This window comes from Rhinolophus hipposideros, assembly GCF_964194185.1.
Source record: "Rhinolophus hipposideros genome assembly, chromosome: 24".
Lineage (NCBI taxonomy): Eukaryota > Metazoa > Chordata > Mammalia > Chiroptera > Rhinolophidae > Rhinolophus > Rhinolophus hipposideros.
In genome coordinates this window covers 14,365,932-14,387,294 of record NC_138070.1, presented here as the reverse complement: position 1 = coordinate 14,387,294, position 21,363 = coordinate 14,365,932, and the positions used below count along the sequence as shown (strand labels likewise).

The window sequence follows — 21,363 nt, the reverse complement described above, 5'->3', positions numbered from 1 at the left end:
TTGCAGATTCCCGGATCCTTGGGAACAGTGAGACCCCCACCCCCTTCCCCAAGCCCCACTCTCCCCCCAACCCTAGCTCAGCCACACATGCTCCGAACCACTGTCTCCCTCTGAGACTCACTCCCCACTGGTGCCCACCCAGATGTGTGCCCATAAAAGACCCCCCTCCTGGTAACTCCATCGCAGATGGGGGGAAAGATTGAAGGGGCTCTAAGCAAGAATAGGGCCCTGCTGTCCTCTCCCCCAAAGACTTCTTTCATTTATTCACTCATTCATTCATCAAAAAAGCAATAGAGCCCAGTGGAGAAATCAGCCTCTGGAATCAGACTAAGGGGCCAGAATCCTGGCTGTGTGACATGGGCAACTGACTTCACCTCTCTGGGCCTCAGTTTTCTCTTCTGAGACATAAGACTAATAACAGTACCGACCTAGTAGGGTTGCAAGTTTCAATGAGTTAATTACATCCAGTGCTTAGAGCAGTGCCTGGCACATAACAGATGCTCATTAATTGTGAGGAATCACTGTCACAGAGCCCAGGGGACTGTGGAAGAGGCTGGGTTGGAGCTGTCAGGGAAGGCTCCCAGGAAGGAGGGACATCTAGGCCAGAAGCTAAAGGATGAGAGGGCTTTAGCAAGGCAAGGAAAGGTGTGGAAGGATGTCATAGGCAGAGGGAATAGTAGTTGTAAAAGCTCAGAGGTGAGGAAGACATTGGTTGACTCCTGCACTGGGGCTCAGACCACCTCCTTAATCCCCCCCCCCCCAACACACCAGTCCCAGTGGACACAGGCTAAGGCTAAGGCCACACTCCATGCCCTCTGGAAGGCCAAGTTGAGTATTAATGAGGAACCACTGACCAGGGAGCTGTTGATTGGGAAACTCACCCCTGACTGCTCCCAGGGATCTCCAACGGTCTACTTCTCTTACCTTGTTTTTGCCTGTCATGGGGAAGCTTAATGCATTTCCCAGCCACACCCCAGTGCCTAGGACCCCACAGGAGCTCAGGAACAAGGAGGGAGCCTGTCACACCCAGAGAGGTTGAGTGACTTGGTCAGAGCCACACAGCATCCGGGTATTCAGTATTTGTATTCAATTCTCCCCATGTTCTTGGGCAGGAGCTGGTCTGCTGAGAAAGGGAGGGCCCTTCCCCACTGAGCGAGACAGAGGCCATTGTGTGTTATGAAACCCAAACCCGGGCCCCCTCCGGATAGATGTGGGGGGATGTGGGGTTGGTAGAGGAGAGGGGCAGCAGAGGGACGGCCTCCCTGCCCCCACCACCCCGGGGATCCAGCACGTGCTCCTAGCCCAGCCACATCTGGATTCCAGCTGGCAGCTCCAGGGCGGAGGGGGGGGGCAGTGGCCACAGGAACTTGCCATCAAAAAACGAGGAGGAGCCTTGTGGTGAGGAGACAAAGGCCAGGGCTGCTTGCAACCCCAGGCGCCAGCAAGGGTGCGGTGAGGATGGCATCATCCGAGACCATCCCATCCACAGCCACTCTGCAGGGGTATGGAACACTGAAGGCTCGGCTGGGAGCACCTCCATTCCCTGTCTCCTCAGGGCAACAGAGAGACGAGTGGCTCCCCTGTGGTCACAGTAAGTCACGGAGACGTGCATGGAAACTGGCTGTGTGGCCACAAGTCCAGGGCTGGGGCTCAGCCTTGGGAGCATGAGTTGTTACCCCCCAACCCTTGGGACACCCTTTCTTTCCTCTTTCTCACATCGTTCATCCCCCAGGGCCTAGCTGATATGTCTCCCCCAGGAAGTTGCCCCACCCCCACAGAACAGCCCAGGGGAAATGGGAAACAGCCCCATCTCCCATCAGACTCATTCCCACCCTCAGAAAAACAGCAAGACTCAGGCCAGAATAAAGGTTTATTGTGCTGGTTTGTTATGTCTCAGCACCTGGAGAGTTGTGCAGAGGTTGAGGGGCCCAGACGGAAGCATGGGGAAGAGGACCCCCCACAACCTCCCCAGATTTAAGACGGAGCTCAGACTCCCTGGTCAAGGACTAAAGAATGCTATGGACACAGGCTGCCAGACAACGTGCATCATCTAAGGGCTGGGGGCCAGGGCCCCCATGCCCAGGCCGGGCGTCAGAAACCATCCCCCCCTCCCCAAGCTTCAAAAAAGGTTCAATTCATTTGCTCCATCGCCACCCGCGTACCTGGATAAGAGACAGCACTTGAGAGGGTCCAAACCCCCACACCCCAGAACAACCATAGACTGCGTGTATGGTGGGGAGGGGCGTGCCTTAGAAAACATTTAGAGCAGTAATTTCCAAAGTGTGCTCTGCAACATTTTACTCTGTAGCTGCAAAACAAAAAGGCACTTCACGGTCAAAAGCAGTTTGGGAAAGGCTAAGTGAAACAGGGGCTTTTAACTGCGCGACTGGTCTGAGCCCTGGGGTGCTCTAAGGGGAGTGGGGGAATAGAGACACAGTGTTTCTGCAACTCACTGGACTCTCAAATCTTTTTTTCCACAGGGTACCTCAGGGAACCCAGATGGGAAATGCTCATTTCAGGCCCTGTCAGAACCCTGAGCAAGGGCCCCTCCGGGAAGTTTCCTGATTAATCAGGGCCCTTTCAGCGGTAGCTCTAACCGCACCAACCCCAGGCACTTCTGCACCTCCCTTTCAACCTCTTCCAAAACTCCCAGTTGTTTTGTTTTCCTTTTCTACCTCAATGGAAAAGCAACAACGTTGGCACTATCACAAGAGACCTGCAAAGTATGTTTCCCAACTGACGTGGCTTTAAGAGGACACAGCCCCAGCCCCGCCTCCCAGGGAAACTGTGCTTTGGAATGTAGCCCTTTGGGAAGGCAGCAGCGGCAAATGTTCTAGAACTTCGTGAGATAACTGGGGTCGACTGGAGACCAGTATCTCTGCCCACTGTAGGATCAGGACTCTCTGGGATTTGCAGCTGGGAGTGGTCGAAGAGGGGACATCGGGGCGCATTAAGGACCAAGAGCCTTTCTAAGGCCGAGGAAGGGACCACTAGGGTTCCGACAGTCAGGGCCACAGCCCTGGAGGCTTGTTAGACGCTGGGGGTGATATTGCCGCAAGCACAGGGGCTTTCGGGGGGGCCAGCTGGACCGTCAGCTTCCTGGGCTAATGAGGGAGCCGCTTCTGGCTTCCCTGGGCCTTCGCCGGCCACCACAGCCCCCTCTGCCACTGCTGAGCAGGGTTCCTTCGGCACTTCTGGTTTCTCCACTGGGTCGCCACACCCCTGGGCTTCCTGGTCCACCTCCTGGCTGCCCTTCTCCTCTTCCTCTGACTTGCCCTCCATCATCCTGGCTCCATTTCCACTGGCCTGGGCCACCCTGGCGGGAGACTTGAGGTTCTGGGTGGCGGCAAGGATGTCAGCCTGCAGCTGCTGAGAGGAATCCAGGGTGTCTTCCGGCCGGCCATCAGGAGCCCTGTCTGGGACCTCGCTGAAGGCCTGGGGACCCCCGGCCTGGTCACTCTGGTCCACATACTTCTTCTTGGGGAAAGACGATGGGTAGTAGGCCGAGGCCTTATGCTTCTGGCGGGTGATGACAGCGGCACACACGATGAACATGAGCAGGAAGGTCAGGGAGCCCACCACAGAGATGAGCAGCACATACTGGCGGAAAAAGTCCACGATGCCGTCCAGGAAGTTGGTGGGGGGCTTGGGGCCCGCCAGGAGCGTGGGTTGGGGCCCCACCGATGTGGGGCTGAGGGCTGGGGTCTGGGGTGGTGGGAGGCTTGGGGAGGAGGCCGATGAGCCCTCGGCCTCCCCGCTGCCCCCCATGTCCTCCAGGAAGGCAACCTTCAGGGGCACGGAGTGGGTGGCCATGGGCAGCGCCCTTAGGAGCAGTAGCAGAGAGACGATGAGGCTGGGGGCCACCGCAGAAACCATGTTGTCCAGGACCTGTGGGGAAGCAAGACAGGAGAGAGCTCAGGTGGGCTCCAGGGTCTCAGGGGACCCTGAGGTGGTCCAGGAAACATGGCTGATAGTCTAGCAAGTTGCTTCCGTCCCCCAGGTCCCCGGGAATGGAGCCCCATTTCTTTAAATGCAGAGTTCACACCTGCCCCCCACTTCACTCTGTAGTCCTAGAGGGACCGGCAGAGAGTCACCGCATGTCACCCTGAGGTCCTGGGAGGCAGGGGCTGAATCTTACTTATCTTGGCATCCTTGGGGTTTCGTACCATATCTGATATACAGTAAGTACTCCATAAATGTATCCCGACTGACTTGACTGAATTCGTAATAACTTACCCTTTTACTGCTTGCCATGTGCCAGGTGCTATTTTAAGTTGCTTGCATGGAATTTCTCATTGAAGCTTGGGACCCACCTGATGAAGGAGGCACTATTATTGGCCCCATTTTCCAGATGTGGAAACTGAGACTTAGAGGGCTTCAGTGACTTGCCAAGGGCTGGGGTTTGGATCCAGGCACCAAGGGAGAGACGATGGTAGGGCTGAGTATGTGAGAAACTGAGTAACTGTAAGCTGACATCCCCCCTCCTGTAGGGAGCCCTCCCCAGCAGCCTCCAGCCCCTCTAATGGTCCCATTCCCTTCTCCAGAAGAGTCACAGGTTTTGAAGTCTGCAGACTGAGCTCCGCAGAGGGCCTGATGCCAGGAGCATGCTGGGAGCATCTGCCTCATGGCTAACCTTCACCTACAGGCTCAAAGAAGGATGTGGAGACCGCAGGGGGAAACCCCTTCTGTCTGAGGCAAAGCTGGAGCCTGCTAGAGCGTGAGTCCTATGGCCACCACTAAATGGGAACCAGATGAACCCTGCATCTCCCTCCCCCCTTGGAAGGCCGCTCCCCACATGAATCCCCAGGCCCTATCTGGCCCAGACAGCCCAGGTAACTAATACATTCCTCATGGCCCAGGTTTACAGAGGAGCCCAGCTTCTAAAACACTAACTCTCCCAGCCAGCCTGAGTAGGGCTGGGTGCTCAGATAAACCCGGGGACCCCTTTCTGTGACCCCCCGATCACCCGCTGAGAATCCCACCCGGACCCGGTGGAGGGCCCAGGATTCTTACACTAGGTGGGGTTAGATGTTCCAAGATGGAAAAGCCTTAGGATCCGAGGCCCTGTCTCAAGGAACTGAGATGGGGAGAGAGACGCCCAGAGAAGGCAATGGGAAGGCAAAGCCACACAGTAAGTTCCTGGGCTGAAGGGGGAAGTCAGGTTCCCAACACCTTGACTGCAGGTCCCCTTGAGTGCCCAGGCCTCAAGCCCTGCTCCATAATACAAATGACCATACCTACCTCACAGTAACTTGGGGATTCAGGAGATGAGGTAAGAATGTTGCTGAGCCACTGAGTGGCTTGTTCTAGGTGAGCGAGGGCTTCCCAACTGTCATTAACTAAAATTAATTGCACTCGTGTGAATTTGGACACACTGGCTCAGATGGCAAAATAATAATAATAATAATAATAATAATAATAATAATAATAATAATAATTCCAGGACATAAAAAGAGGCAACACGACTCAGGGGTTCATTTTAAATCAGCTGCTCATTCTTACTTTCATCATGGGTCACTGAGCCCTTCTGTGGGTATATCCTGCAGAAGCCCTGTGGGCTGGCACTGTCATTGTCTCCATATTTCAGATAAGGAAACTAAGGTTCAGAGATGGACAATGACTTGCTCAAGGACACAGACGGTACGTGTCAGAGCTAGGATTTGAACCTTGTTCTGTGTGACTCTAAGAATAGTGTTCTCTCTCTCTCTCCCTCTCTCACCCGGTGATGGCCTAATACCCTCTGGTTGACATCAGGTGGAACAAGACTTGGAGATGCTACGTGAAATTTGAGAGCCTTCCTGGGCCCTTGCCTCTCTGGCACTAGTTGGCAAAGGTTCCTACAGACAGCTTTGATCTTGGGGTCTTTGTCTCACCAATCCCCACCCTGCTTTCTGCCTCCAGTCAAGTTCCAGGAGAGACTTCTCATGGTGGCAGCTGAAGCTTCTCACCACAGACGGTAACTAGGACCAGCGGTGGCTGAAGACCAGGAGGCCTTTCCCGGGGGCTGACTGTGGGGTCCCCTCACTGAAGTTCTGAAGGTGGCAGAATGGTGTCAGGCCTGTTAGGTGGGGATTTGAATCCTGGCTCCATCTCCGTCTCGCTCTGTTGTCTGGCCCTTCTGGGCCTCATCTGTAAACTAGGGGCCTGCAGGGTGGGGAGATGACCACAGGTCCTGCCTGGCACAGAATCGCCGCTTCCCTAGGAAAGGGGGCATTCAGGAGGGGCCGAATTTCTACCCCAGCAGAGCTCCAGCAACAGCGGACATTTTCACACCCAAAGTCAACAAATGCTTATCTTCACCTGACGTGTACCTTTGCTCATTGTCTCCCCCAACCTCCAGAAGCAGACCCACTTTTTTACCTTGTTGGGGGAAGTCTCCTCAGCTCTGGCCAGTGAGGAATCCAGGACCAGACAAACGCACACTCATGTATGCACGCACACATGCAAACATATACACACTCACAGCAAGGAGCTGGACAGAGGAAAAGGCTTCCACCCCCTGAAGCCTTAGGGTCAAGGGACAGAGGATAAAGAAAGAGGCCACACAAACTATCTCTGGCTCTTAACGGCCAAGATCCCAACTCTCAGAGTCCCCCATATCCTCACAACCCTTCCTGGCTCCCCAAGAAAGGTGCAGGCAAAATGTGGGGAGCCGGCCAGGCCTCAAAGGGGATGACTGTGTGACCCAGCACGAAGAGCCTCCTGCCTTCTCTGGGCCTCAGTTTCCCATCTGTAGAATGGGCACACTGGACAGCTCTGAAATGGTCGTTCTGTCCATCAGCTGCCCCATCTCCTTCCTGGGTCCTAATTTTTTCCAGGACACAGGAACTCACAGGCCTTTAGGAGCTTTAGAGGGGTCAGTCAGTCTCTCTCGTTCTACTCAGCCAAGACTGGCAATAGCCTGCCTAAGGTTGCATGGCCAGTCAGCGTGGAGCCCTGAACGGAACCCGGAAGGGAGAGGCCACTCAGAATACCCCATAGGTGTGTGTCCCAGCTGTGTGTCCTGGAGCTGGGCATGTCACCCCTCTAGGCCTCAGTTTCCACATCTGTACAATGGGGATAAGGGCCACCTCCCCAAACTACTGTCAGTACAAGAAATAGCAGTTCTTAGTGCATAGTAGGTGTCAATTAGTGGGTGCCACGTAATTGGCCAGGACTCCCAGCTTGGAGCAGGGCCTCTCTTTAGAGCTCATCGCACCCAGGTTTTATTGTTTTAAATGTGATGGCCTCAGTGGAGGTCAGGACTATGCAGGTGATGCAAATCCTAAGGTCTAGGTACCCCTAAGGTCTAGGTACCCCAAGACCCAAGGCTGAGGGGCCAGAGCAGCTGCTGCACCCCCACCCAGAGACTGGCAGACAGAGATGGAAGGGCGGCCCACAAAAAACCTGGCTTCAATTAATGGCTTTTGGGGGTGGGGGATCGGGTTGCAGCACTGCACCCCCTGCTCTCGGGCAGCCAAGGACAGGGGCCTGGGCCTCTTGGAGGGGAGGCCTGGGGAGGGACAGGGGACTCGAGGGGTCAAAATCCATACACACAACATACAGAAAGCAGCAGCAGCGTGGATCCACACAAAAACATCTAAGGACACACAACACTCGGGCCCCCCGGACGGCTCACACGGCCCACCAGTGCAGATACACAGAGAACACACATGGACCCAAAATGGGCTCATTCTCTGACAACATGTGCACATACACGACCCCCTCTAACACCGTGGACCCCCCCAGATGGGACAGTCCCAGCCCACACCACCCTGCTGTTGACCCTGGGGGCAACCATCCTGGCGTCCTCTTTGAAGAACAGCACAACCCCCCATAGCCAGGCCACAACTGCACACACACAACACTCTGGCCGAGCCAGCAGGCACCCAGGGCGCAGAGAAGGAGCACACACATTCCGACCCCTTCACCCTTAGCACAGATCACCCACATACCCAGCATCCAGCACACCCTCAAAATTCACACACTCGGAGGCGCCTCCAAAGTCTCTAAACTCCAAGACACCCCAGGCTCCGCAGACAGAGGAGGGGACCCCAGGACTCACCAATCCCTCAGCACACAGGCCTGGTGCTCCCGCCAGGTGGAGCGAGAGAGAGTCGGTGCCGGTGCCCGGGCGCTGCTCAGGGCTGGCCGCCCCGCCCTCCTCCCGCCCCCTCCCTCCCTCCCTGGCTGCGGGGCCAGCTTGATTTCATTAAGGGGTTTGGGGTGGGGGTAGGGGAGGGGCGGGGCTGCACTGGGCCACACACATGCCCCTCACTCATACTCCCGCAGGCGCCCCCTCCACGCTCCGGAGAAGCCCAGATGGGGCATTTCCTCCCCGACCGCGAGTCCCCAGGGCAGGCTGGGGCGGACAGACAGACAGACAGACAAGGCTATCCTGCAGTGCCTCCCGCCAGAACAGCGAGCTGGGGTCGTTCTCGCCTTCCAAAGAAGACAGGTCAGGGAGGGTCAGAGGCCCCTGGAAGAGAGGAGGAAAATCCCCATCCTTGGTTCCAGCTGTGACTCAGGTTTTCCGAGGCTCAGGGTGCAGAGTGGGAGCCAGGGTGTGTGTAAGGGAGAGCATGGACGAAGGCCTCATGGAAGGTCCAGGGATGGTGCAGGGAGTGAGTTCTGGCACCCACTTGGGCCCTTCCCTTTTCCAGGCCTCAGTTTCTTCATTTGCAGAGGTGGAGGGAAAGCTTTCTGGGCTCCCTCTGGCTTTGACATTCTAAGGTCGGTGGCTTCACAACACTCTAAATAGAGTGACTAGAGCAGGAGTCGTGGCCCCATTTCACAGATGGGGAAAGTGAGGCAGGGCGAGTTTAAGTGGCTCAACCAGGGAACTGAAGTAAGTCAGTAGTAGCCCTGGAACCAGCACCTCTGGCTGACCTCAGGAATGCGACGGGTCAGTGGACCCTTGCATTCATTCATTCATCAAATGAATGTTATAGATGTTATTAATGAACTCCCATCGTGCACCAGGCGCTGTGCCAAGCAGATTTCAGAGGTGAATCAGACACAGCCCAGACCTGAAGGAGCTCACTGACTTCCAGGGAGAAGGACACATATATGAATTACTGTTTTACAAAACAGAAATGTGTCTGTGGCAGGAGAGGCCAGGCCAAGGGTGGGGGGCAGGGGACAGGGCAAAGAGAGGTCCACTGAGAGAAACGGGCAGGGAAGTGGTCCTAGAATACATAGGTATGAACTAGCGGAGTCTGAACTACAGGAGATGCTGGAGAGGCATTCCAGATGGAAGGACCAGCATGGATAAAGCAGAGTGGCTGGGAATGCCACACACAGGCAAGGTGCCGTTAGTAAATTTGGCTGGAGCAAGAAGCGGACAAAGGGAGGAGAAGGTGATGAGGGCTGGGAAGTCAGCTAGAACCAGGCTAACGTCTTGCAATGCCATTCATCCAGCCTAAGGCAGGGGCCCGTTCTGGGCTCCTCCTTTGGGGACAGAGTGGCCCCTACAAGGAGCCCCAGACCCAGAGGCAGACAGATCCAGGTTCAAATCCTGCCTCCACTGTATCCTGCCCCACACAGACCCTCTGTTTCATCATCTGTAACATGAGGATAGAGACTCTCACATGGGAAAAATCAGAGGCGATGGAAGGCATGAACGTGCTGGGCAATATACAAGCACTGGCCAGAGGACAAGTGTATGAGTCTCCTACGGCGCTGTACCACATTACCACACACGTAGTGGCTTCCAACAGCACACATTTATTCTCCTGCAGCTCTGGCAGCCAGAAGTTAGCCAGGGGTCTCACTGGGCTAAAATCAAGGTGTCAGGAGGGTTGCGTTCATCCTGGCATCTTCGTGGGGAGAATCTGTTTCTTTGCCTTTTCAAGCTTCTAGAAGCCACCTGCATTCCTTGGCTCACAGGCTTCTTCCTCCGTCTTCACAGCCAGCTGCAGTGGGCTGGGTCCTTGTCACACGGCCATCTCTCTGGGATTGGGAGTCTCTCTCCCAATCCCTCTTCCACCTTTAAGGACTCTTGTGATGACAGTGGGCCCACCCAGAGAATCCAGGATCATCTCCCCATCAAGGAGCCTTAATTTACTCACATCTGTAAATTTACTCACTCCATAAATTGTGCCACGTCAGGTGACATTCATATTCACAGGTTCCAGGGACTACGATGTGGACATCTCCAGGGGTGGGGCATTATTCTATCTCCCACATTGCAGTTGAATATTATTACTTTGTTTCCTGGGGAGCTGGAATCATCTACCCTCCAAAGTACTGGGGTTCCTCCTCCTATAGAACCTGCCACTGTACAGACTCCATAAGTGCTTGGGGAAAGGTAAGTGAATAAGCGAAGCCCATTTGACAGATACAGAAACTGAGGTTCACAGCAGCGTAACCTACCCAGGAGCCAACAACATGTGGGGCATCAGAGCCCTTCTTCATCAGCTGCTGTGTCTTAGCTGAACGTGAAACTGCCAGGCCAGTGACCTTCCCTGATCCCAGGGGCCCATCTCCCACAGTAGGATCCCTGTACTTCCTCCACCTGCCCTGTTAAAGGGCTAGCAGACCATGTCAACACACACACACACACACACACACACACATATGCTCTCCTCCAGCCAAACATCTCAACCCACAATCTGAGGACAGAAGAGCAAAAATGACAGGAGAAAAAAGCATCCCTGAGGTCCACCCGCAGCTAACACATCAATTGTGGGTGGCTGGGCCAATCACTGCCCCTCTCTGGGCTGCAGCTAAATGTAGGGTTGGACTAGATGTCTGCCACAAGCATGCCAACGCGAAGTTTTCAACACTCTAACATTCTAAATGTCATTCATTCTCCAATTATTTTTTGAGCATGGACTTTATACCCAGCCCAGTGTCAGGCCCTGGGAGACAGTGATGAGCAAACACAGGCATAGATTACAGAGTAGAGGGGAGACTCGCAATAAGTAAGTAAACAAACAAGTGACTGTCTAACTATAAACTGGGCTAAGAGTTGGGATGGGACCGTTTAGGGCCTGTGGGAGGCTAGTCTGGTCCCAACGCTCATGGGGGTCTCCATGCAGAAGGGATAGTAGAGCTGCTGGTGAAGATGAGGAGGAGGTGTGTAGAAAGAAAAGGATGTGAGAGGATTTCCAGCAGTGAGAACAGCATGTGCAAAAGCCCTGAGGTAGGCGGGAACCAGCACCTTCAGAGCAGTTTCTGAAGATTATTATCGAGTCACAGGAGATAAGCCAGGTTTGCGGGGACCAGGAACTTTGCCTGTTTCCTGCACTGCCTTAACTCCAACATCTAGGACAGTGCCTGGAATACAGCAGGTGCTCAATAAATACTTGTTATGTATGCATGACCACTCTGACCCGCACTCCTCCATTCCCAGGTTTTGACAACCTCATGCTCTGAGAGTTTGCTCCAGTCACAATTCGTCCGTCCCGAGGGTCTCACGTTCCACATTCTGTAGTTCCAGGACCTGTTGTGGCACTTGGCCCAGATGCAGATGATCCCCATGGCTTGTACCGCCATGGCTCCAAGGGGGTGAGGGGCAGGCCTGTGATATGGAGCAGGCTGAGCCATTTGTTTGCAGCCTGTAATTTCAGAGGCCGAGAGCTACGGGCCCTCTGCCCAGCCTTGAAGCCATTCAGAGGCCCCACCCTGCGCCCACCATGCAATTAGCAGCCGTGACCCCCGCCCTGCTGAACAACCATGGCCGAGGCAGCAGGGAGGGTGAGGGCAAAACCCACCCGCCTCCAGTCTCTGCCAGAGCCCTCCCCAGTTGAGCCTGGGGCGGGCCGCCTGGCCCACCACAGCCCCAGCTCCAGGCTGCTCATGGGCTCAGAACCCCTTCTAATTACACAGCTCCTGGGACCACTGGGGCCTGCGCTCTGGGAAAAAATAGTCCAAACCTTTCATGTGGCTGGAGAGGCCAGGGCTGCGGCCTCACAGACCTTGCCTTCAGAGGGACACCCATGGAGCGGCCTCCCTTTGGGTGCTGCAAGGAGGCAGACTAGGCCTCATCCAGGCAGGCCAGAGCTCTAGGTGTACTGTGAAACCTCCCTGGGCCTCAGTTTCCCCATCTGTATACTCAAGATGCTCACTAGTTCCCAGCTATTCCCCAGCTGAGCACCAATATGTGCCAGGAACCAGGCCTGGCAGAGAGCAGTGAATGAGACTGATGCTGCCACGCCTTCGCTCAGGCTGTTCCCTCTACGTGAAGCACCGTCCTCCATGCTACCCGCCTTGCCCAACCACCCCCTGTACATCACCACCTCCAGGAAGCCCTCCCGGAACCCTGGCCTCTGGGGAGGGAGATCAGTAGCCTACTCTATGCTCCTGCACCGCCAGGCTCCCCACTCAGAGCACTGAGCATACTGGGCTATAAGGCCTGTTTACATGTGTCTCTACACTGTCTGCCTCTGCAGTATAAAATCGGGGCCTCTTCTGTCCCTGTATCCCAAGCACTGGTGCCTGGAACACAGGAAGTGCTCGGTAAATGCCCATTCACTGGCTGAATGACTCTGATCCAACCTGCTCATGTTACAAATGGGGAAACTGAGGCACAGGGAGGGATAACAATGCCATTATGTCGATGTGCACCAGCTCCTGCATGAGAACAAGACAGACCAGGCCCCTGCCTCAGGGACCTTGCAGTAGGGGACACACATGAGAAACAAGTCAACTGGCAAATCGGGAAGATAACCCAACACTGCTAAACGCTATCGGCATGAGCAGATAGCAAGTAGTTTGGAAGGGGCTGACGGCAGATGCTTGGGCAACTATCTTAGCAATTGTGGTCAGGGATGGACTTTCTAAAGAGGTGCTTGAACTGACACCTGCAGAATAAGAGAAACCAGGTGCTCAAGGAGCAGGAGGAAGAGCTTCCTGGGCCTAGAGAACAGCAAGTGCAAAGGCCCTGAGGTTGGGAAGAGCTTGCCATAAGCCTCCTCCGGGGAAATAAGACTGGGTGCTGATCTGTTCTCACCAGGGAATAGTTAGAGCTTGGAAATTGAGAGATCAGTATTATGTCCTGGCTCAGTCCCTCACGTACTGTGTGACCCAAGACTCAGTTTCGCTTCCTGAACCAGGAAGGGTCAGCAGAGGCTCCTCCAACTTCTGTCATTCTGTGACTCTAAGTACATTTTCCACTTGTTTGCCCACCCCCAGCAAACAACCGGACACTCACCCACTACTGATGAGAGAAAAACACAGCACAGCTACTTTGGAACCCAGTCTGGCCGTTTTTATAAAGTTAACCAGACACTTCCCAGATGATCAAGCAATCTCACTTCCAGGTATTTATCCGAGACAAATAACATTTTGCACAGAAATGCAAAATTGTCTGTAGTTGCTTTATCCATAACAGCAAAAAAAACTGGAAACAACCCAAATGTCCACCCCTAGAAGACTGGATGAACAGACTGTGGTACATCCAGTCAGTGGAACGCTTCTCATCAATGAAAGGAAGAGAGATGAAACATACAACCATTTGGATGAATCCCAAGAGAAAGAACCAGCCCCAAAGAACACACACTGGATGAGTCCATTTACATGGTTCTAGAACAAAGGCAACACTAAGCTATGGGGACCGAAGTCCAACAAGCAGTCATCCTTGGGGGGTGCTGACTGGAAAGGGGCAGAAGGGAAACTTCTGGGGTGGGACATGCACAATATCTAGATCTGGGTGGTGGGTACACGGGTGCATATGGAAAAATCTAGCCGCACAAACTTCAGATGTGTGTGCTGTCCGTAGGTTATGACACCATTAAGTTTTCTTTAGAAAAAGGAAGAACCCTCCATCCCTCTCTTTTTTGGGGGAGGGGAGGACCAGAGCCGTAGGATCTCTGGCTTCTTGTGGCCGTGGTGGCCTGGCCAGCTGTACACTGCCTTGTAAACATTTACATTCCCCAGGGCCCCCAAGCGAGGAGTGGCTTCATTAGCCTGATGTGGAAACCATCCCAGAGAGCAGGAATGTAAATACACACCACCACACTGCTGACCGGGACCCTTCTCCTGCTCTGCCAGCTGCCCCCTGCCCCTTTGGTCCCCTTGGGCAGGGGACTCCCCCCCAGGAGCTCCCCCTGCCCCACCCTCCGTCCCCCATCACGAGAAGGAATTGAACTTCCTATGCAGGACTGTCGGAAACAGGGGAGCTCTCCCTGTCTTTGAGAAAGGGGGAGATGGCCAAGAAAAACTGGGGAGAGGCTGGAGCTGAACTCCAGGGCCCTAAGTCACGCAAACACTCAGTATGTCATCTCACACTTCTCCTACTCTCCACCCCCTCACTCTGCACTAAGGTCTTCTGTTCCATCTTCCCTCCCTCCCTTCCCCTCTCCCTCTTCCTCCGTTTCTCCCTCTCCCTTCACTTTTCCCTCCCTCCCCCCATTCCCTCCCTGAGCAGGTACTTATTGAACACATAATACGTGTCAAATAGCTTCCAAGCCCTGGGGTTACAACAGAGAACAACAGATAAAAATCCCGTATGTATGAAGCTTACCTTCCAGTGGGACAAGGGAGACAATTAAAAAGGTAACTTAGTACAGTGGTACCTCGGTTTTGGAACATCTCCCTTGACGAACATTTCGGTTTATGAACACTGTAAACCCCCAAGTAAATGCTTCGGTTTTCGAACACACCTCGGAAGTCGAACATGTCATGTGGCTTCCGCTGAGTGCAAGATCCCGAGGCCTAGCTGTTGCTGTTTTCCAACTTTTCAGAACTCGAATGGTCTTCCGGAATGGATTACATTAGAAAACCGAAGTATCACTATAAGGTACATATGGTATGACAGGTGGAAAGGGGTATGGAGAAAAATACAGCAGAGAAAGGATGGCATTCAAGCAAGATCTGAAGGATATGAGAGACTGAGTCAGGTAGATGATCAGAGGAAGAGCGTTTCAGGCAGAGAGAAGAGCCGGTGCAAAGGTCCTGAGGTAGGGGGTACCTGGCATTTTCAAGGAGTGGAAAAGAAGTGTCTGGTATGGCTGGAATAGAGTGGGTGAGGGGAGAGTGGGAGGAAGTGAAGCCAGAAGGAACGAAAGCCTGATCATGCAGGGCCTCTGTGGGCATTTGCAGGTTTTTGGCTTTTATTATGAGGAAGGAGGCCAGCCGTGGTTCCATGTGTGTGCGAAACCCTTCACCACTTCTCCTCTCCGTGCAGCAAGCCTGTCCTCTTCATGCCCCCTCCTCCCAACAGTCACACATATACCCTTTCTCTCTGGACCCTGATGAAGAGATGGCTCGGAGCCCCATCTCTGGAGAGAGGAAGGGACTCCACATAAGGCCCCCATGAAGCCCATAGAGGTCCCCAGCCCAGACCACCAGCTTCTGACCCAGCAGGGACCAGAAACTTGGCTCCCGGGGGCTCCCTATGAACCCCCTGCTCCTGGCAGCTGCCATGAGTCAGCCTTCTGTACGTGGGCCCAGGGCTGACCTCACAGAGAGGGTCTTCCAGGACATTTGGATCCATCCACCATGAAGGAAAGGGCCACAGGTTGGGGGGGGAGGGTTGACAGCAAGGAGGTAAAACACACCCAGGATGAGCCAAGATCACATGCCCTCTGGGACCCTGAGTTCTGCTGCTTCAGAGCTGAGTGACCTTGGGCTAAGTTACTCAACCACTCTGGGCCTCAGTTTCCTCATCTGTAAAATGGTGGTAATAATAACACCACCATCCCTGGATTACTGTGAGAAGGCAATGTGCCTCCGCACGTGGCACTAAATGATAATAATCAATAATAATAACAGCAACACAAGTGACACCTGGGACTGAGAGTCTATCACTCCAACTGGACAGCAGCAAACTTAGAGGCTTGGCATACAGCAGGCGCTCCACAAGGTCACTGGATGGAAAGGGGTAGAGCCACCCCAGCCCCCACCTGCCAGCAGGTGAGTCAGTGAGGGGTGCCCCCCATCCCAGGAGGGGTGTGCACCCAGCCGCCAGCCTCCAGCCCTGCCTGGGCTCCTGCGTGTGTGCAGGCAGCGCGCTTGCGTTACAGCGGGCTGACCTTCCCTGGCTGAGTCCCGCCCCCCTGAGCCAGCCAGGCAGGATACTCGCCGGCGCTGTCCAGGGGGGATGGGCCCCGACAGCTGGTAACATCTGGTTTGAATTGTCGGTTGGAAGCACCAGCCAAGCAGCCAAGGAATTTGTGAGCTAATTTTAGGCCAAAAGACAGAGAGTGTAGCAGGGCGGTGGGGGCTGGCTCCCCAAACCACAGGGGCGGGACTTCGAGGCTTGGGGGAACATGGAGGCCCCTCATGGTGCCCCTGAAATAGTCCACGCCTGCCCGGTAGCCAGGGACAGTATCTCCCAGAATGGGCGCTAATTGGGCACCTCCAGTGTGCCAGCCATGTCCGTGCTCATTTCACCCTCCCATCGCCCCCAGAAGTAGCAAAGACTTCTCCCCGTGTCACAGGTGTGGAAGCTGAGACTCCCAGAGGTTAGAGAGTTGCCCAACACCCTGCCACTGGTAAGCAATGGAGCGGGGATTCCAACCGGGTCGGCCTGACTCCAAGCCTTAAACCTAAGGCCCCCTCCATCTCCGCCCCTGGCATTTACATTTGTCAGTCCCCTTGCCTTACCTCTGTCCTCACGCCCTTGCAAGACCTCCCTAACACGTATGTTCATTCAGTAAACGTTTCCTGAACTCCTACTGCATGCCAGGCACTGTGCAGTGACAAGGAAAGAGGGGACATGGGGACAGAGGCCCCCATCCTTGCACAGCACAAATCAGTATATCATCACTGCTGGCCGTTATCAGTGCCTTGAAAGGAAAAAGGGGGTTGTTGTAAAAGATAGCTGGGGCAGGGCTGCAGAGAGGGCCTCTCTGGGGAGGTGACATTCAAGCTGAGGCCTAAAAGAAGAGAAGATGCCAGTCATGCAGACATCTGGGAAGAGAGTACCAGGTTGAAGGAACAGCAAGTGCAAAGATCCTGAGGCAGGAGCCCGTGAAGGAAAAAGAGCATGAAGGCTGGTGGGGCCAGAGCAGAGCGAGAGTGAGAAGTGACAGGAGCTTTTCTTCACTCCTCCAACCAACATGTTTGTCAATAGGAGAGACGGGGGTCTGAACAGGGCAAGAATTGGGGTCCAGGAGCTTCTTTGGCTGGTTGGACTAGGGGACCCCACTCTCCTCTCCTACATGTTCATCTGTGTCCAAAGATTTGCTGAGGGGCTGCTGAAACTCTGGGGGAAATCACTTGAAACTTGTCTCTCCTGGGGGCCCAGACGCCAAATGGGAGTCAGGACAATAGGGTCTCCTGAAAGAACTCCCCCAGGAGAGCAGGAGGAAGCCCAGAACCAGTGCTGAGGTGGAAGGGCGCTGGTTCACACACACATGGCTGTCCTGGCAGGGTTCATGTGCCTGGGAAAGGGCGTGTGTCTGCGCCACCTTGATGCTCCAGTCTCCTGCCGTGGGGCCTTCTTCTCTCCTCCTTTCTTGGGAAGAGCAGCACGGAAGCCATCCTTCCTCAAGGCTCAGCAGCAGCATTTTCATTCTGCCCATCTCCGGCATGGGAGTGCTGGCTCTGCAGGGCCCTGGGTGGCGAGATCTGGAGCAGTGATGGCTCCAGCCTTCCACCCACCATTATCACCCTCACCAGTCAAGCTCCTGGCCACAGAGAAGCCCCTCTGGGTTTCCAGAACCCTTTGAGAGGGGAGCTCTGCGGGGCTCTCACTGCCGGATGGGAAGAGCAGGGTTTCTCCACCTCGGCCGTTCGTGATATTTGAGACCAGACACCTCTTTGCTGGGTGACTGTCCTGTGCACAGTAGGATGTTTAGCAGCCTGACCACCTACTAGGTGCCAATAGCACTCTCTCCGATAGTGACAACCCAAAGTATCTCCAGACATTGCCCAATGTCCCCTGCAGGTAAGGACCACCGGCTCAGAGCCTTCCTGTGTGGGCATTAATCGCTGTAGGAAGATGGTTCTACTCACCAGCTGGGGAGGTCTGGGACCCCCAGATTTCCTAACACTTACGATTGTGTTCTGTCCATTGAGAAATATTAGGAAAACACAGAAAAGTCGAAAGAAGCCATCCTAAGCGGGATGGCTGACCGTTCTTAACAATTTGCTGTACTTCCTTCCAGCCTTTTGTTCTACATTTGATCCTCCTAATACCGTAGCTATGATTTGTGGAGCATTTACCCTGTGCCAGGCATTGGACCAAGTGTTTACCGTGATTTGTCTCATGAATCCTCCCAACATCCCTCCAACGTGACACTATTATGATCCCATTTCACAGAGGAGGCCACAGAGGCTCAGAGTTCTCGTAACGATTCCATCCTGGGCATTTTTCCGTGTTCGCTTCAAACACCTCATTTTCAATTGCTGAGTAACATTCTATTGATCCTAGGCTGGAGCTGCCTGGCTTTTCCTGACCTGTTCCCAGTTGTTGGAATAGTTCACACACATGTCCCAGTGATGTGCTCTGTGCCAGAATCACACTAGAGGCTGAGTCACAATTCCTACCCGCAGGGGCACACCACCTCATGCCTGGAGGCTGCATGTGCAGTGAGTGCTTGAGTGAGTGGCTGAGTGGACTGGGCCCCTAGAAGCCCATCCCTCAGGGCTCTGCCCACCTCTACCTGCCAGGGGTGCAGAGAGGGGTGTCAGAGTGCTATGTAGCACCCATGTCCCTACGGCCAACCATTTTGAGATTCTGCATTCACGTGATGCCTCACACACAGAGTTTTGGTCCTTCTTGATGATCTCTTCATTCCACACTTTCTTTGCACCCCTACTCTAGCCCAGGCCTCCCCTCACCCCCACACAGCCTTACCTTCCTCCCTGCAACCACTCTAGCTCCTTCCCATCACCCTGCCCTTGTCCATTCCCCCAACACACAGCCCTGTTCTCCATGCCTGGAACATTCTCCTCTCTCTATCTTCCTTCCCACATCAACAACTCTACATCTTTCAAGTCTCAAACATTCTCCTGAGTCCTTCCCACCCCGACCCCTCGGGTCTGGCCACAATGCACACACTCAGAGACCCCAGCACCACTCTTCTGGGCTCTGGGCCCAGCCATAATCTGATCGTTTTCTAGACGATCATTCGATTAATCTCTCTCTCTCCCTCTAGACCCATGAGTCCCAAAGGGCATCACCCATTCTGTCCTGCTCACCTGGCACCCCAGGATTTAGCACGGTGCCTGGCACAGAGTGGACATGCCATAACAATCAAGTTATGAAGCTTGGCTGAGTGGCGTTGGGGGTGGGATACGAAGGATGAGTTTGGGAAACCTCTGCCCAGATCGGCTGCTGGATGAGCCACCCTCAAGGCTGGCAGTGCCAGCTCATAAGAAAGAAGGGACCTGGAGTAAACTTAGCATGCCCCCCTATTTCCTGTCTACCCGGCTTCCTTCCTTATCATCAGAACTGAAGTCAGCAGTCTAGTTTCTTAGCAGTGCATCTTGCTGGACTAAGCGGTCCAGCTTTCTGAAACTCAGTTTTCCCTGCAGTATAATGGGGGTAATTATTACACCCACATCATGAGGTTGTTGTGAGGCCTAAATCACTTTATGCAGATAAAGTGTTTGGCATGGGGCCAGGCATGCAGTCAGTGCCCAGTAAATGCCAGCTTCTTGTCCCCCAGCCATCTCTCTTTGTCCTAGGGCCAAGCTCTGCTGTGTCCTTCTCTCTGCAAAGAGGAGGCTGGGTTCAACTCTGTCACCTTCTCTAGGAACAATGTCTTCCCTTAGCAACCAGGAACCACAAGGGAGACTGGTGGGGACTTCCAAGTTGCAGGGCTGCTCAACAGAGGTGAGAGTTTGGGGCGTGGGATTCCCCTAGAACCCCGCTGTGATCTCCAGGATGGCGTGACATAGAGGTATGAACATGGCTTTCTGATTGAGGCCTGGGTTGCAATCCTGGGTCCTCACACATTAACTGGGGTAGATGACTTCACCTCTCTGAGCCTCAGTTTTGTCTTCTGTGAAATGGGAGGGTCCTAGTCCTCCTTCCCAGGCAGTTTAAGGGGACTCATGGAGATACTCCAGATATATTTGCTGAATGGGTAAGTGGGGCAATTCAGGCACTGATTTTCAAGGACAAGAGGAGATCCAGGCAGGGTGAAGGTCGCAGTGGTATGCAGCGGCCAGCCTATACCCGTCTCTGAAAGCCAATTGTCACATTTTCAGAATTATGTGAGCCAGTTGTTTTGTAAGTTAAATTACCCTGTTTTCCCCAGAATAAGACCTAGCCGGACAATCAGCTCTAATGTGTCTTTTGGAGCAAAAATTAATATACAACCCGGTCTATATTATATTATTACATTACATTACATTGTTATATTATATTAAAGACCCGGTCTTATAATAAAATAAGACCGGGTCTTATATTAATTTTTGCTCCAAAAGACACATTAGAGCTGATTGTCCGGCTAGGTCTTATTTTCGAGGAAACACGGTATATTACATTAAAAACCAAGGTCCTCAATACTTAAAACTCATCACTTCCTAATTATTTTACTATTTTCTGCTATTCTCTCTACTCCTGAGATGACTTACATGTATTATACCATCTACCATATGGATGGTTGGTTGCTCAAAACCTGCCGTGGGAATATTTACACCAAGGAAATAGACAAGCACTGCAAATCATGGCCTGGGTACCAATCCACCCAAGGAGCCAGCTGTTCAACATTTACTAGCACTCCACTGTGTTTGTATCCTGGCTCCACAGTCCTTCCTCTTTCATCCTCTAACTGCACAGAAGGAAGCTCCAAGCCGCCGGTGACAAAGAGCTGGCGGCGCGCGCCCCCTGGTGGCTGCTTTAAGCACCCATCATCACCGATGCTAATCTAAATCCTGCACCTGGGAGAAATAGCCAGGTGGAAAACCAGGCACTCCCGGAGCCCTCAGGAGAAAGGGAGAGCTGCTCCCTGCCCAGAAGGACGGGTTGACAAGAACCTGGGAGACTGTTCAGGTGTCCCCCAAGTCTCTCAGCTTCTGGGTCCTCACTGCCATGATGTGGAATCCTCCCGCTGGCTTTTCTCCCAAAGGGCAAGTGACTCACGTTGCTCCTAACGCGTCATCCCTCCTCCTCCAGCATCCGCTGCCCTGGACCACAGTGGACACCGCTCTTCCACCAGGGCCCCCACCAAAGCATCTTGGACACACCTTCCTTGTGTGTCATACTTGCTCTACGGGTTCAGGGGAGGGGCAGGCATTCCTCCCCTTCTCACGGACTGTTCCTGATGGCCTGTTGCCTGCCGCGTTCCCTGCTGCCTTTCCCCAGTTGCTCCTCTTTCCTCACCCCAGCCCCTCTCTCCTGAGCTGCACCCAGGACCTCCAGACTCGGTCCTCTCTTTGAGCTCCCTCTTGGCAGGTTGTGTCCTGGAGTGGAGGGGACCTTCACTTCCAAAGAGGCTTCTGGAGGTATTTTGCTAGAAGAGAAAAGCAGTCTCCCCTGAGATG

The 21,363-nt window shown here is 53.9% G+C and overlaps 1 protein-coding gene across 4 annotated transcripts; it reads right to left on the bottom strand.

Annotated features, from left to right (window-relative positions):
• Positions 1–1,857: 1,857 nt before the first annotated feature.
• On the bottom strand, positions 1,858–8,122 carry TMEM119 (transmembrane protein 119). 4 transcript variants are annotated; one of them, XM_081037216.1, is made up of 2 exons: positions 8,045–8,122; positions 1,858–3,888 (listed from the first exon to the last, which is right to left on the bottom strand). In XM_081037216.1, exon 2 carries the CDS (start codon positions 3,874–3,876, stop codon positions 3,031–3,033), a length of 846 nt encoding a protein of 281 aa, XP_080893342.1. In that variant the 5' UTR covers positions 3,877–3,888; positions 8,045–8,122; the 3' UTR covers positions 1,858–3,030. The 4 variants fall into 4 exon arrangements, with proteins under 4 accessions (XP_080893342.1, XP_080893343.1, XP_080893344.1 ...); XM_081037217.1 differs by having other exon boundaries at positions 7,935–8,060; XM_081037218.1 differs by lacking the exon at positions 8,045–8,122 and adding an exon at positions 6,361–6,449.
• Positions 8,123–21,363: the final 13,241 nt, after the last annotated feature.